This window comes from Coffea arabica, chromosome 1c (assembly GCF_036785885.1).
Source record: "Coffea arabica cultivar ET-39 chromosome 1c, Coffea Arabica ET-39 HiFi, whole genome shotgun sequence".
Lineage (NCBI taxonomy): Eukaryota > Viridiplantae > Streptophyta > Magnoliopsida > Gentianales > Rubiaceae > Coffea > Coffea arabica.
In genome coordinates, this window is record NC_092310.1 from 58,065,335 (window position 1) to 58,079,806 (window position 14,472).

Sequence of the window (14,472 nt, forward strand, 5' to 3'; positions counted from 1 at the left end):
AGAGATATAGCATTAGTAAGGGAATAAAAAGAGAGTAATAGACAAAAAGGAAAGGGAATAGGAAGGGGTGGTGGTAGTAGCAGAGAGGAGAGTGGTGACGATGGTAAAGACAGGGAAGACGTAAGGTAAGGGAAGAGTAAAGAAATTAAAATAACGAATTTAAAAATACCTCAAAAAAGTTTTAAAAATTAAAATACCCCAAAAACTAATAGAGTGTATTTGGATTGAGATAATTTGAAAAAAAAAACAATTTGTTTCACAAATCTCAATCACCTTTTTATCTCACATACATCACATCACAAAAAGTATTATAGTAATTATCTCAAATAAATCATCCAAATAAACTTTTATCCAAACAAACCAATGATTTTTTTTATTTACTTGGTTTTATTAACATTCATACTTGACGTTCCCAAAATACCCCTATTTAGCTATTCAATTAGGCGTTCAAGTGCTTTTACGTGGTGGCATTGCCGCAAAAGTCCTTAATTAGAACCTCAACATATATTCACGTATCAAATTGACTAGAAATAAAAATTAAAAACTAAATCAACACTAGTAAAAAGTTTAGTGGCGAATTTGACTATTTTCCAATTAAACAATCACAATCCTAGAATGCTGCATGTTCAACTTTACCTCTTTTTTAACCTCAACACGATCCAATTGGGGAAGGGAAAAGGTCATCCACCCACCAACTCCGTTAACCTTCTTTGCAGAAGTTGCTCTTGGTCGAAAAAAAAAAACTATATATAACATGTAAAAATAATAATTGTGTCTAGATAGGAGGTTATTTTAAAATATTATTTAGAATAATATTTGAAATATTATTTATAACAATAGTTTTTTTATAATATGATGTATGTAAGATAGAGAAGATAATTAAAAAGATTTTTAAAAAAATTGTAAAGTATATTTTGATGCAAACAAATAATTTTTTACAAATGATGTCAATCCAAACACACCCAAAGGATTAAAACATTAATAAACCATGTGCCATACAGGCTTTGACAAATTTGTACATAGAAAATGTATACAAATCCAACCCGCCCCCAGAGGCGATACCACACAAAACTATACTAAGCCTTACCCACTACCCCGAAAGGCTTGTTCTTTGGGAAAGAATTGCAACCCTGTAACAGCAATTCGACCACTTGATCACGACTTGGAGAAAAACAAACATTAGAGCAGAAACCCAGGACAGAGAATTATCTTGTGTTATACGTATATAAATTTGAGATCAGCAGTCCAAGTATGTCAAAAGAACGATATCAACACATTCCGAGAATAATTATTCCTCCAACGATGGAGCACATATTGAATTTCCTTCAGTTATGAATTTTCTTTTCAATTTTTCTCATCTCTTTTAATACAACAGGAGACAAAGATCCGAGCCACCAACAGTCAAATGGTAACATGATCAAAAAGCAGCCCATCCAGCTGCAGTGGCCTTATTAGAACCTGTTCCAGTGGCTGTAGGAAGATTCTTCTGCAGAATGGCAACAACAAAACCGCTATTAAATTTCATCATGTCATAAGTAGACCACGAGCTGACTCAGAGATACAAGCATTGTATCTCTACATAAGTCACTTAAAACGACCAAGCCTATTTACACAGGTTGGAGAGAGAACACCATCCATTTAAAGTCAAAAACACTTCCAGATAAAAGACATTTGATAAAACAGCAGCTAATATTTTAGGTGTACATACATCACATAAAAAGGTGGCACCCATAAGAAAGATTCATATTTATCAAGCAAGCTATTGATGATTCCTATATTTATGAATCTCTATCAAGCGAGATAAGTTTGTCTTTCTAAATGCCACTAAAGTAAAGGTAATTTACAAAAGGCTCGTAGAAATATTTGCTGCAGATTTTGCTTCCAAATGTCTCTAAATATGAATTATATCCCTATCAGAGCCATTTTGTAAAAAAAAGTCAGTTACATGACTACCTGAAAAGTATGACCTTACCTTACCTCTACTTCTCCAAAAAGTCAATAGCTCACAAAATCAGGTAATACCAGTTGTATTACTAAAATTCTTAACTTGGAAAGCCACACTGAGTACCATTGTATATCTACACAGCAGATCAGAGAATATTACAAGAAAACAAACAGTGGGCAAAATGCTTTTGGTTACTGAAATTATCCAGTTAAGATAATTTAGAAAGGATGCTTTATATGATCAGCCAATTCATGGATCTAAATGAAGGTTAAACAAAAAGGTTGACCACCTCATAATCAAAAAGCTGGACAAAGTAGAAATTTATGAAAGCCTCAAGTTTAATCTACCAACCCCATCCTTGAACACAAGAAGAATTGACCTTTAAATCGACTCAGATGAGTCCTTTATTCCAATCACGTGATGATCAATGATCCGTATTGATGGGAGTTTCCGAAAGTAGGCAGGTCTCAATTTTCTTGATTTTAGTCTGTTGCAATTAAGTCCTCTACATACCTCTAATCACAAAGCCCCTTGGTATACAAATTTCTGCTGTTTAAATTGCATAGAAGGATAAATGAAGTTCCCAAATGTAACAGAAAGGAGAATGAGCACCTCAAGTTGTGACAGATCTGCCAGTGGATCAGCAGAATGTCTGGCAACTTCCTTAGGCACCTTGAGAGTAGTATTATGGCTTCCTGAAGTCGTCCTAGCAGCTGCAGAATCATTGGGAGGGGGTGGGAGAGGAGACCTAATCCTCACTCCTCCACTGGGGGGCGGTGCTAGGCTTAGAGTTTTGGCCTTTACAGTTCCAGGATGTCCACTTGACATTCCTGCAGCTGAAAGCATGCCTGTTCCACTAGAAGGTTTGTTCTTCACATTAATTCGGATAGTTTCACCTTCCTGAAGGATAAAAAGAAAAAAGTTAGTCCATAGGAAAAAAGATAACATCAACATGGATCAACACAATAACTAAAACTTCACCAGTAATATCAGATCGTAATAAACGAACAGAATGCAAAACTAGCACATAAATCCGAGGTTGCTAGATAAACCTAACAAAGAAAGACAATCAATTCCAAAGTAACACATAGTGCATCAATTTCAAGAGCCAGTTAAGACTATTCCTCTTCATCGTTTTCATCTTAATTGGACAAGTAGCGCATAGGATGAGAATGCAGCGCAAATCCTACCATGGAAAAAAAGTAATGACTGTAAGTATTACTTAACAGATTTCAATAGCCTATCAAATCCCAAAATCAGTAAACAATGCAGTAAAAAAACCCTGACATAGACAAACAGATACCAGCTTAACTATTAGTTTTGCAGAAGTCAACAATCTAGCGCCCACTCTCAAAATTCTTTTAACAGCATTGATAGTAGAAAAACAGACGTGGAATTCTTGACACTAATCAAAATTTATACTTAGCCAAATTTTCACAACTAATAAGCATCCCTTTGCGAAAAAACATTTTGCTGGATCAATCTTAAGACAAATAAAAATCACCATCCTCGAGCCTCTCATCCATTCTCATAAAATTTCACGTAAATCTCATAGTGCATTGGTCTGAGAACAGATGAATAAGTCATTCGACCAATTAATTAGTGTTTGTTGCATAATCAGGGCAGCCAAAAAGAAAAGGGAGAAGAGTAAATACACGAACAGATAGATTAAATTTACCTTTAACCTATGATTGACGGCTGGGTGAATATCGATATGACTATCGTCACTGCCTTCACCGGCGGCACCGCCAGTCTCCTTCTCATGCTCTCTCCTAACATATTTCTCGTGATCGGACAACGCCACATTGAAATCAAAAGCCTCGTTCCTCTCATTGAAGCCTAATCCAATGAAGGCGTGCTTCCCAGTTCCGTCTTCAATTTTCAACACAAAGTACCTAGAAGAGTCGAGAGCAGGCTCCACGGAGTTCTCTCTCTGACCAGGATTAATAAAACAAGCAGCGAATAGCTCACCGGAGTTCGGATCCTCGAGTCGTATCTCGCACCGGGTATTGCAGGACACGACCCTAAGTCGACCGGACCAGATCTTGTCGGACTGTAACCATTCTCCACACTTGTAGCCGCCGCTGGTGGAACGAGGAGGGATTTTGTATACGGAGACCTCGCGGACCACCAGAAGGGTGTGCTCGAAGGATTCTTCGTCGTCCTCAAAGGACATCGCGTCGGATGAAGTCTAAGCTGTGAAGCAAGAAAGAAGAGGAGAAAGAAAAAAGAAACAATAAAACCAGTTGCGGTAAAGGTGCAATGTTTATTGTTTTTAGGTAGCTTAGGAGTAAAGAGACAGGAGGCCGGAGGGAAGGTGGGGTGGCCCAGTGGTGGTGGGAGAATACAAAATTCTTTCTCTCTTTGGATCGGATTGTTGATGGTTACCGCCTACCTTAGCGGAGTCCTATATTAAACCGTGTGGGAGATTTCTGGGGTTTTTTTTTTTGTCGACTCAGATGCGTTCGGTTGTGCTACTGGTCCACTACTTACTAGTAAGAAGGAGTAGTATTTGGATTTACTAAACCTCTCTCTGTGTGTGTATGTGTATAATATAAATATATATGTATAAATACATCCACGTATATAATATTTACATATACACACACATTCATATGTAAAATACATCCACATATTAACAGAATCACAAATAAAATATTCTTTTGTATACATATATAAATACACATGCATCATTGTTAAATCATAATGTATAGGTATAGCACTTGTGTATACACATATAAGCGTGTGTATGTGATCGAGTTGGTTAATTTTTATCTCATTTAAAAAATTTTTACCGTGAAAAAAGAAAAACAAGTGTGAGAGTTATGGAGTTTGGATTTAATATTCATGTCATTTTTTAGATTTTTTGATATTGCCTTTATTTAATGTTGATTTTTTAACGAGCTTACCAAATAGTGCTTGAATTCTATATTATTTGAATATCTTTTCTTCATTGAATTTACATTTCATTTCACATATATTACATTATTAAAAAAAAAATTACTGTGTATAACAAAAGAAATTCCAAATAATCTTTAATACAGGTGCTTTAAGTATTAAATGAAGATAGTAGTAACTTTTAACTAAGTTAGCTAATTTACTTTTTCTACCCAATTCTTTTAAATTTACACATGCATAAAAACTAAGGCCTTGTTTGGACAGCTATTTTCGCCAGAAAATTGCGTCGTTTTTTGTAATCACATTTTTTGGAAAATAATTTGTTTCATCCCTCACATTTCGTAAAAATATTTTTTCGTCCCTCACTTTTAAAATGAAGCAAATTCGTCCCTGACATTTAAAAATTAAAGCTATTGCATCCCTGAACCTAATTTTCAATTTGAATCAAATCATCCAATAACCCAGTAATAAATTTCGAAAATAGAATTGATAGATCATTCGATCAATTTCATCATATTCACATGACATTTATTAAACCAAAAAAATAAAAACTATAAAATAAAAGGCCATTCTTTGTTTTAAAATAGTAGAGTTTTTTTTTTTTGATAAATCTTTTCATGCACAGTTAGTATATCCGCTTACGAATCTAGATATATATCATAAATATAAAATTTGGTGTTTAAATTAAAATTAAAATGATATGGTGGTACATAAAACCGTCAGTGTATACAATGATAATGTATGAAAGATTAATCTTTCTTTTTTATGTTATAATTTTTTATTTTTTTTTAGGTTCATTAAATTTCACATGAATATCAAGTTGAGCTAACCAAATGATCGTCCAATTATACCTCCAAATTTTGTAATCAAGTTGATTGGTGGTTTGATTCAAATTGAAATTTGGGTTCGGAGACGTAATAATTTCAATTTTTTAATGTCAAGAACGAAATTGCTTCATTTTAAAAGTGAGGGACGAAAAGAATATTTTTGTAAAATGTAAAAGGATGAAACCGATCATTTTTCCTTAATTTTTTTTTTCACATACATCAAATCACTATAATAATTTTTTTATAAAAAATTATAAAAAATACAATCCAAACACAACCTAAGTGCAGTGAAAGAGCAATTCAAACCCAAAACCCCTCACTTAAATAAAAGAAATATCGCGAAATAGTAGCAAATAAGATACTGAAAGGAGCATTGGCTCAGAAATTAGTACAAACATAAACAAATGAATAAACGTGTCCAAACTGTATAGGCCCAAACACGTCTTCGATGATGGCGCGTGTTTAATGTGGGATATATGTGGTAAAATAACCTTAGACTGTGGGTATATTCGGGAATTTCCGATCAAGCCTTCTCTCACTCTACAAACAGCAGGGAATCGCTTATTCCCAGTTTCCCTTCGTCCTCTCGACTCGAGTGTGGTCACTCTGGCGCAGACCACCAAGACTGACTTTAACAGCAGCGGCCAAGTTTTCACGTCAAGATTTCCCGTACAATTAAACCACTTTTCGGGCATTTTGGGTTTCGTAATTCAAATCAAGAAAATATACTTAATTTCCCAGCCAATTTATTTTGATTTTATTTATTAATTTCACACAGGAATGGCCGCCAGAGGTCTTAGATTTCTGGTTCTAATACTATCAGTTGCATCGATCTGTGACGCCGCGACTTTTAATCCGATCTCCGATTCTCACCGATCTGCAGCATTGGAATTATTTACCCCCACTGATGGATCTCTTAAGAGGTCAGCTTCTAAACCCTTACTAAACCCACCCACTCCCTCCTCTATCTCTCTATATTTACCCCATTCGATATTTTTGTTTGGGCAATTTTACCCAATTTGATGGTGAATCGCATTTAGACATGTAAATTTGTCTGTTCGACGGATAGAAAGTATGAAGGCTATGTTGTGTATAGGAATAATTGGATGAAAATCTTAACTAGTCCTATTTGCTATTTTTTTTTTAATTTTATTTTGAGTTTGAGTGGTAAAGGGAAGTGCTGAAATTGGGTGGAGAGTTTGAAATGTTGATTGGAGGTTCGCGTCATCTAACATCTTGACTTTTTTTTTTCAGTCTAGAAGAAACTTTTGAGGCGTTGAGAACATTTGAAGTTCTTGGTATTGATAAAAAGTCCAAGATCAAGGGTTACACTTGTCGAACTGTGGTTGATACTCTTTGGTCTCCTTCTTCAGCGTTAAAGGATTTATTTCAGGCTTTAAGGGTTAATGGAGTACTAAAATGTGAGCTCAATGATGAGGTCTTTGCGGTATGTCAGGAATCTTTTTCCCATCTATATTCTTTCTGCAGCATATTCATAGCCAGAATTTGAGGTTTAATTTTCATTGACCATTTTTTTTCAATCAAAGGGCATTGCTTCGAGGCTTAAAGATAATGTTAAAGATGCCAATTCACTACTTGACTTACACTATTCGATCGGAAGTTTGAAACTTATTAAGGTAAATGCTGTAATCCTAACTTCTCGATTGCTGTTCTTGCCCTTATTGTATTCTGGGACAAAATAATTAGTTGTATGCTATTTGATTTCCATCTCCTTAGGGCTTGATAGACTTTAATTTTCATGTTATTGACTGGCTTTGCAGAGTCAGACTGCTGAAGTTGATGTACATCTTGAAGATGCTGATGGAATTTTCCGTGCAATAAAGGTGAGATCATCTTGCAGTGGCTTGTGATAGTCAAGCCCCTTAGTAAACTTTCATGATGCAAAAGAAATTCATTTTCTGTATAACAGTATCCCTAAATGCCTTGTGACTTGGACAATTCTTATCAGGCTCTCAGCCAAAGTGATGGAAGGTGGCGTTTTAGTTCCAACAATCCTGAATCAAGTACTTATGCTGCAGGTGATTCCCTTAGTGATGAAACTGTGTATATTGTGTTATTGTTTCTTCGAAAATGTTACAGTCCCTTGGCAATAAAATCAGATTTTCTTGTCCATTTTGGGATATGCTTGAGTAAGATCACCTGGATAGAAGGATGGCTGACAGTGTGAAATAAAAAATATGCATCTCTTTGAAAGAAGAAGTGTTTTTTATTGTGGAATTGTACAATTGGTTTCTAAATTATGTCTTGAATGCTACTTGTTTCTGTTTCTACTGGATAGGTACTGTAACTTTGGATTTGTTTATAATTCTGAAAGTTCTTTTAAATTAATTCAAAACTTTTGGCAGGAATAGCGCTTGAAACACTGGCTGGAGTTGTTGCATTGGCGTCTCATGACATTGATCAGTCTTTGGTAGGTTGAGTATTTTATACTTGAGGCCTTTATGTTATTATTTTCTTTTAAATTCATATTTATAAAACTGACTGTAATCTTCTTCAGCAGAGTGCTGATTTTTTCTTTTGTTTTATTCTCTCTGCCCCCGCTCTGTTTTGCTTTTGTATTTGTTCAGAGGGGTAGTTGGAATCTACCTGGAATCTTCAATGATCTTTCTTGAGTAGCTTTTGTACATGAATCTGTATTGTTGATTCATTTTACATTTCAGACCTTTTCTTGCCCGACATTCGATATGGTTTTCTTTTTCTGTTCATTTGATGCTATTTTAAAGTTTGTTATTTGATCTGATCTGTGTTTTGTTTTTTGCTTATTTGTTCTGGCAGATGGATACTCTCAAACAGGATATACTGAAGCTCTTTGATGGCATCGAGAGATATGGTATAGATATATTTTCTTACCCCCTTCTTTGTTTTCTAACATATAGTTCCCATTTATACATATGTGAAGCTATATCTGCTCTTTTTACCTCCTGTATTCTTTGTTTCGTAATATATGGTTCCCATTTCTTACATAGATGAAGCTGCATATAAAATGTTATGTGCTTTAGTGAAATTCTATAGCATTTTACTTTTATTAATTTATCAGCTTTTCTGCATGTTGAATAACTCTTAATTTACCTTTCCGAGGTTTCTTATGTTTGTGATTGAACAAAATATGGAATAATGACTTCTGGATTTTTGTTATTTGTTTTACCTTCCCTTGATCAGCTGACTCCTAAAATATCTTATTTATCTACATATGTCACAGAAATGGTTCTTAGTTTGAAACGGGCTTTTACCTGATTTAACTTGGCAAAGGTTGAGGCAAACATATTTTGGTGGTTGGTGGTTTATGTTAGAAATGAAAAAAGATATCTTTGTTAATAAGTGAATTATGTTTATTTGGAATCAATGATTGAAGTGGTGTTTAAAGAATAGGAGGATTTTCCTACATGTTGTTTCTTGGTGAATCTTGACTGTTTTCTGGCTACTTTAGCTTCAGCGATTTGAACTTTCATACTTTTAAAAAAAAAAAAAAAGGTATTTATTTGGTCTAAGAGTTACGATCTTCAAAGATTGTTATAGTTGCAAATTTCAAATTGTTGAGTTTTTGTTGCATTATAGATGATGGGTCCTGCTACTTCGATGAAAAACTTGTGGATGCACAAGGAAATTGGGGTCCAGTTTCAGCTTCCTCGTCAATTGTCCGAGGGCTCACGAGTTTTGCAACATCAACTCCTGAAAGCCTAAATGTGTGTTGGAGCATTATTTGTATATTCTTTTGCTTTTCTCATCAACATGCATTAATTTGTGTGTTTTGCTCCCTTTGCAGCTTCCTGGGGACAGAATACTATGTTTAGCAAAATTTTTCCTTGGCATTGGAGTTCCTGGCAACTTTAAAGACTTGTATCACCAAATTGATGCATTAGCTTCCTTGGAAAACAATAGGCAAGTGTTGTATGATTCTGTTCTATTAAATCCTACTGGGTCTAATAATTTTGCTGGGAATCTGATATTTTTTAGTTGCTTCTTTGTTGTTGGGATTGGTTGGACTCCCCTCGGTTGCTTGTTGTTGTGCTGGACAGGATTTCAATTCCTTTGATATTGTCACTTCCGTCCTCTGTGCTTTCAGTTACTAGAAAAGACCAGCTTAAGGTGCGTCACCCTGTCAGGCTTCTGACCTTGGTGCAGTTATTTCTTCTTTTTTAAATCTCAAGCATATATTCTTGTTATTCTTTGCATCCCTTATGGCATTCGATTGAGCTGATTTTCTTTCTCCAGAATACTTTTCTGAGTTCAGCTTTGCTGAAGATTTGGGATATATGAATCAGGGGTTTAGAACAACAATAAAGCCCTTCCCCAAATTATATGTTTGAGAAAGTGGAAAAGTAGGAATACAGCTTGAGATTGTAGTTTCCTGCTGTTCAATCAAACCTTCCGCTGCTTTTAATATATTAGTATATGGCTCTTCAAGATTTCATGCTATGCATTTTTGCTTCATTTTGCCTTAATTTTCACACATGTCAGGTTCGTGTTAACACTGTTCTTGGCTCTGCTGTTCCACCTCTATCAGTCAAACTGATGCAGATCTTTACCTCTGGTTCAAAGGATGCATCTATTATTGACCAGGTTTTGATAAATTTTCATTTTCTTTGGAAAAGCCTGATTTTTCTGAGTTATTTTTCCTTCACTTGTGCCTTTATCTCTTGTTTCTCTGTCTTATTTCCAGGAACTTAAGTTTGATCCAGAAACTAAGCTGCATGTATTGGATGCTCTGCCTGAGAATGTTGATGTCGGGAAATATATTTTTACCTTTGAGGTATTCTTCCTTAGGGTTCTAGCACTTCTGTGCCTCTGGTCACTCTTGTGCATAAGGTTTTTTCTTCCTGCTGTTTTGCTGGCATTCTTCTAATCCGCATTTCAAATGGTAGATTTTGCTTCATGACCCAGAACATAAGAAAATCTATGCTACTGGAGGACGAACAAAAGTACCTGTATATGTTACAGGAGTGGTTAATATTGATCAAGCAGAGATTGCTATACTCGACAGTGATCTTGGGAATGTAGAAACTAAAAAAAGGTGTGTGATCTGATTTTGAATTCAATCTGTTCATTAATTTTCTTATTTGTTGGTGATTTTTGTATTTTTTGCTTCCAATGGTTAAAAAGTGAAAAACCTGCTAATTTAAACTTGATATAGAAAGCTGTGTTGTTGAGATCTATCAAGCAGTAAATATCTTTGAATTTCCTCTGTTTGATTTAAATTTGAACCATAGGTAGAAGATTTGGGGGTTATCAAATGATACATATGGAATGTATTGCGCCATCACCATCTTCAAATATAGTATTTTCTACAGTAGCATGAAGAATAGCTCATAGCAAAGCCGCGCCCAATACACCAGCAATGCCTTTGACTCTTTGATAGCGTTGAGTTTTCTTTAGCGTTAAATTAGCATCATTTTCCCTTGTTTTATGTCCTTTATTCTTTTCCTTTTAGCGGGAAGGGGGCAGTTGGATGGATGGGAGGATGATTGGGATTGAAATTTTGAACAGTCTCTTTTGGACTGCATGACAATTGCTCGTGATGCATTCTTTATTAAAATCGGCTGGGAGAGTTGTTATTCTAGAATACTATGACAGCATCTTGGTTCTTGGCCTTAATCTCTGCTTGTTTCACTGATTATCAAGTTTAACTACGTTTACCATCTTGTTTGTGTTGGTAAACTTGCAGACTGGATTTAACTGGAGAGAACACCATCGCTTTATCAGCAAACCATCTTCAGAAGTTGCGATTGACTTTTCAGTTGACCACTCCTTTTGGTCGTGCATTTAAGCCTCACCAGGTTGGCAGTACTTTGTTTTTCTGTCCATTGATGTTCTTCCTTGTTCTGGTTGCTTAATGTGTCTCTTGTAATGCAGGCATTTCTCAGGTTGAGACATGAGAATGGGGTTGAACATATCTTTCTTGTCAGGAGTTCTGGGAAAAATTTTGAGATAACACTGGTTAGTTGTTATTAACTACTATTATTCCGATATATGTGTGTGTGTGTATAAATCATCTTTTCTTGAACTAGATTGGATAGATGTATAGATGTGTCTAATGACCTCAAATGGAGCAGTCATGGTCTTTTTTAACAATGACGCACTTTCTTTAATCCCTATGATTGAGATGAGAATTTGATAGTTTCAAAATTAAACGAGTCTGCAAATTCTGACATATGCTCCTAACTCATGCCTTCAATCTTCACATTGTGTGTTGTAGGATTTTCTTGGACTGGTTGAGAAGTTTTTCTATTTGTCTGGTAGATATGACATTCAACTCACTGTGGGTGACTCTGTCATGGTAAATCTCTCTCTCTTTCTCTCTCTCTCCATACACACAGGCGCATACTGAAAAGTTTTGTACTTTTATGTATTAAATAAATATTTTTCCCTTTTCCAGGAGAACTCTTTCTTGCAACCTTTGGGCTATCTTGATTTAGATCTACCAGATGCACCAGAAAAAGCAGCTCGCCCTCCTCCACAACCTGTAGACTCTTCCTCAAAATACGGGCCAAGAGCAGAGATCACTCACATTTTTAGATCCCCAGACAAGAGACCTCCTACAGAACTTTCTTTTGCATTCTTGGGGCTTGTTCTCTTGCCACTTGGTGGATTCTTGATTGGGGTGAGTTGTGGGTTCATGTTTATTTATCTTCTGTTTTGTCTAAGCATGTTTACATTTGTTACAAGAGAAGCTGAGAAAAGAGTATTTGTTTGCCGCAAAGTATGACTTTTTAGGAGTGTGGATATGGCATTTACTCAGTATGTGGGGTATTGCTTGTGAATGTTTATTTTCTATTTGTGTTTACATCCAAGGGAATATGTAGGAGCCGACAGAGTATTGCAGCCTAAGGTTATGATGCCATGTTTCCTATGCTTCTATGTGTGTGTGTGCGTGCATTTTTTTGGGAGGTTTCTGCACTCTTCCCTTCCTTTGTTATTAGTAAATTTGTTAACTAGCTCAACCTTGCTTGACATCCGAGATCACAATACTGATTCCCTCCAATCTTTGCAGCTTCTATTGCTCCGGGTTAACCTGAGGAACTTCCCCTCATCAACACTTCCTGCCTTTTTTGCCATTTCCTTCCACATAGGAATTGCAGCTGTTCTCTCACTATATGTGGTCTTCTGGTTGAAGGTTTGTTACTTTGCGCTGCTTTTTGAGATTTAGGGGCCATATCTTACTTTGGTTTCATTTTTTTTTTTGAGGGATATGGAGGGAGGGGGCCAGGTTGTGTGGGTTGCCGTCTGGGTTGGGCATATAGTCTCCATGGATTCCTTTCCATCATTGCTACTCCAAAATAACTTCATTATTATGTGACAGTAGATGTAAAAAACATAGTACTAAGTGGGAAATGGTAGCCCTTGGTTCAACTGTAACGTTGCTCCATTGTGCCATGGTCAATTTGAGAACCACCTTGCCTACCTAGATGTAAACTGCTTGCTTTTTAGCTCTTCCTAGATCCTCGGCTAACTTGCCTTGGCCTTTTTCAGCAAAAAGCAATTAAGGGAAACAGAATTTTTTTTTTAACGTGCTTTTATTGCATGTTTTTGAAAAATATTGTAGCACTCTTGGGATGTGATGCCTGTGAGATAAAATGGTGGTTAGGATTATGCAAAGGTGCTTAGGCAAACAGAGCATTTTCATGTTTACACTGTTAGCCTATACTCTCACTTTTATATAGCTTTAGCATAGTTGCTTCCTAGTTCATTGTAAGCTCTGAATTTTCTTTCCATTTAACCTGGCCCATTTTGTATGAAGCACACCAAAAGAGAGAAATGAACCCATGAGGGTTTTTTAACCTCTTTTGTCTTGGATTACTATTTCCCTGAATTTGTGTTGACAATTGGTGCCACTGTAAGTACACTTGCATTATCAAACTAATAAGACCACTGCCCTCTGTTTCAACTGTTTACTGTCCATATTTTCAATATGATCCTTTGGACATGGTCATAATTCCATATTAACAAGTAGATAAAGTTTTCTTTGAGTATTTTCCCCCCTAGTAGTTGAACAGCATCAACTTTGGGTTTAGCTGCAAGAACCTGCTCTTTTGCTTTAGGTTTCATGTAGCTTGAGTGCTCCTTCATCCATTTGAATAGCCTTGAGGGCCTTGTGAGTGGAAATGGAATTCCATCTAAATATTTGTTGATGAGTGGAAATGGAATTACATCTAAATATTTGTTGATGAACTAAACACCAAATTAATCCTCAACGTGGACTTGCATGCAATTCCGAATGGCTAATGCTTTGTTTTCTACCGTGTTTTGCAGTTGGATCTGTTTACAACATTGAAAGCACTTGGAATCTTGGGAATCTCGTTGATATTTACCGGACATAGGACCCTTTCTTACCTAGCCTCCACTTCAGCAAAGTTGAAATCGGCTTAAGGATTCATTCATAGCTTTGAGATTTCAACGTTTTTTTGCGCATGGGATAGTTACTTGAGAAAATTGAGTGTTGGATAACGGACTCGATTTTGTTGTAGGATAAATTCAGTTTAGTTATGCAACTGGACTGAGTTTTGTCACGAGTGAGAATGACAAAGAAGGGCGTGGTCACGACAGCGTCTTCTAGCATTGACGTGATCTTAGAACTAAAACTATTGGAACTTGGATTTATTAGCGAATTCAGCATGGAGGATGACGTATTTATTATGTTGCAAATTACCTCTACAATTTACTGCCCCGGCTGTACCTCCACCTCAAAATGAAAAAGAAAAGAGAAAGGAAAACGCTACTATTCTGTACGTCCTTCTTAAACGGATACTACGAGATTAGTTAAAAACCAGAGAAACATAAAGGAAA

General features: G+C 35.9%; 2 protein-coding genes across 2 annotated transcripts; one reads left to right on the top strand and one right to left on the bottom strand.

The window, feature by feature from the left end:
• Positions 1 to 947: 947 nt before the first annotated feature.
• LOC113714924 (uncharacterized protein At1g03900-like) lies at positions 948 to 4,366 on the bottom strand. Its single transcript, XM_027239074.2, has 3 exons — positions 3,624 to 4,366; positions 2,558 to 2,845; positions 948 to 1,486 (listed from the first exon to the last, which is right to left on the bottom strand). The coding sequence occupies exons 1-3, from the start codon at positions 4,119 to 4,121 to the stop codon at positions 1,418 to 1,420; spliced, it is 855 nt and encodes a 284-aa protein (XP_027094875.1). The 5' UTR covers positions 4,122 to 4,366; the 3' UTR covers positions 948 to 1,417.
• A 1,833-nt stretch (positions 4,367 to 6,199) lies between these two features.
• On the top strand, positions 6,200 to 14,331 carry LOC113714933 (dolichyl-diphosphooligosaccharide--protein glycosyltransferase subunit 2). Its single transcript, XM_027239086.2, has 20 exons — positions 6,200 to 6,339; positions 6,449 to 6,593; positions 6,925 to 7,117; positions 7,218 to 7,307; positions 7,452 to 7,514; positions 7,640 to 7,709; positions 8,037 to 8,101; positions 8,467 to 8,521; positions 9,247 to 9,374; positions 9,455 to 9,570; positions 9,708 to 9,777; positions 10,150 to 10,251; positions 10,352 to 10,441; positions 10,554 to 10,702; positions 11,354 to 11,465; positions 11,542 to 11,625; positions 11,885 to 11,965; positions 12,065 to 12,289; positions 12,680 to 12,802; positions 13,939 to 14,331. Exons 2-20 carry the CDS (start codon positions 6,451 to 6,453, stop codon positions 14,053 to 14,055), a joined length of 2,076 nt encoding a protein of 691 aa, XP_027094887.1. The 5' UTR covers positions 6,200 to 6,339; positions 6,449 to 6,450; the 3' UTR covers positions 14,056 to 14,331.
• The last annotated feature ends 141 nt before the right edge of the window (positions 14,332 to 14,472 follow it).

What these genes read in the sequence shown, in the direction of transcription:
- LOC113714924 (XM_027239074.2), bottom strand. Translation starts at nt 4,121, where the DNA reads ATGTCCTTTGAGGACGACGAAGAATCCTTCGAGCACACCCTTCTGGTG. An exon ending in CCGTCAATCATAGGTTAAAG is followed by an intron (nt 2,846 to 3,623) that starts GTAAATTTAATC and finishes TTTATCCTTCAG; the next exon opens with GAAGGTGAAACTATCCGAAT. An exon ending in CAGATCTGTCACAACTTGAG is followed by an intron (nt 1,487 to 2,557) that starts GTGCTCATTCTC and finishes GCCATTCTGCAG; the next exon opens with AAGAATCTTCCTACAGCCAC.
- LOC113714933 (XM_027239086.2), top strand. Translation starts at nt 6,451, where the DNA reads ATGGCCGCCAGAGGTCTTAGATTTCTGGTTCTAATACTATCAGTTGCA. An exon ending in CAACTCCTGAAAGCCTAAAT is followed by an intron (nt 9,375 to 9,454) that starts GTGTGTTGGAGC and finishes CTCCCTTTGCAG; the next exon opens with CTTCCTGGGGACAGAATACT. An exon ending in AATATATTTTTACCTTTGAG is followed by an intron (nt 10,442 to 10,553) that starts GTATTCTTCCTT and finishes TTCAAATGGTAG; the next exon opens with ATTTTGCTTCATGACCCAGA.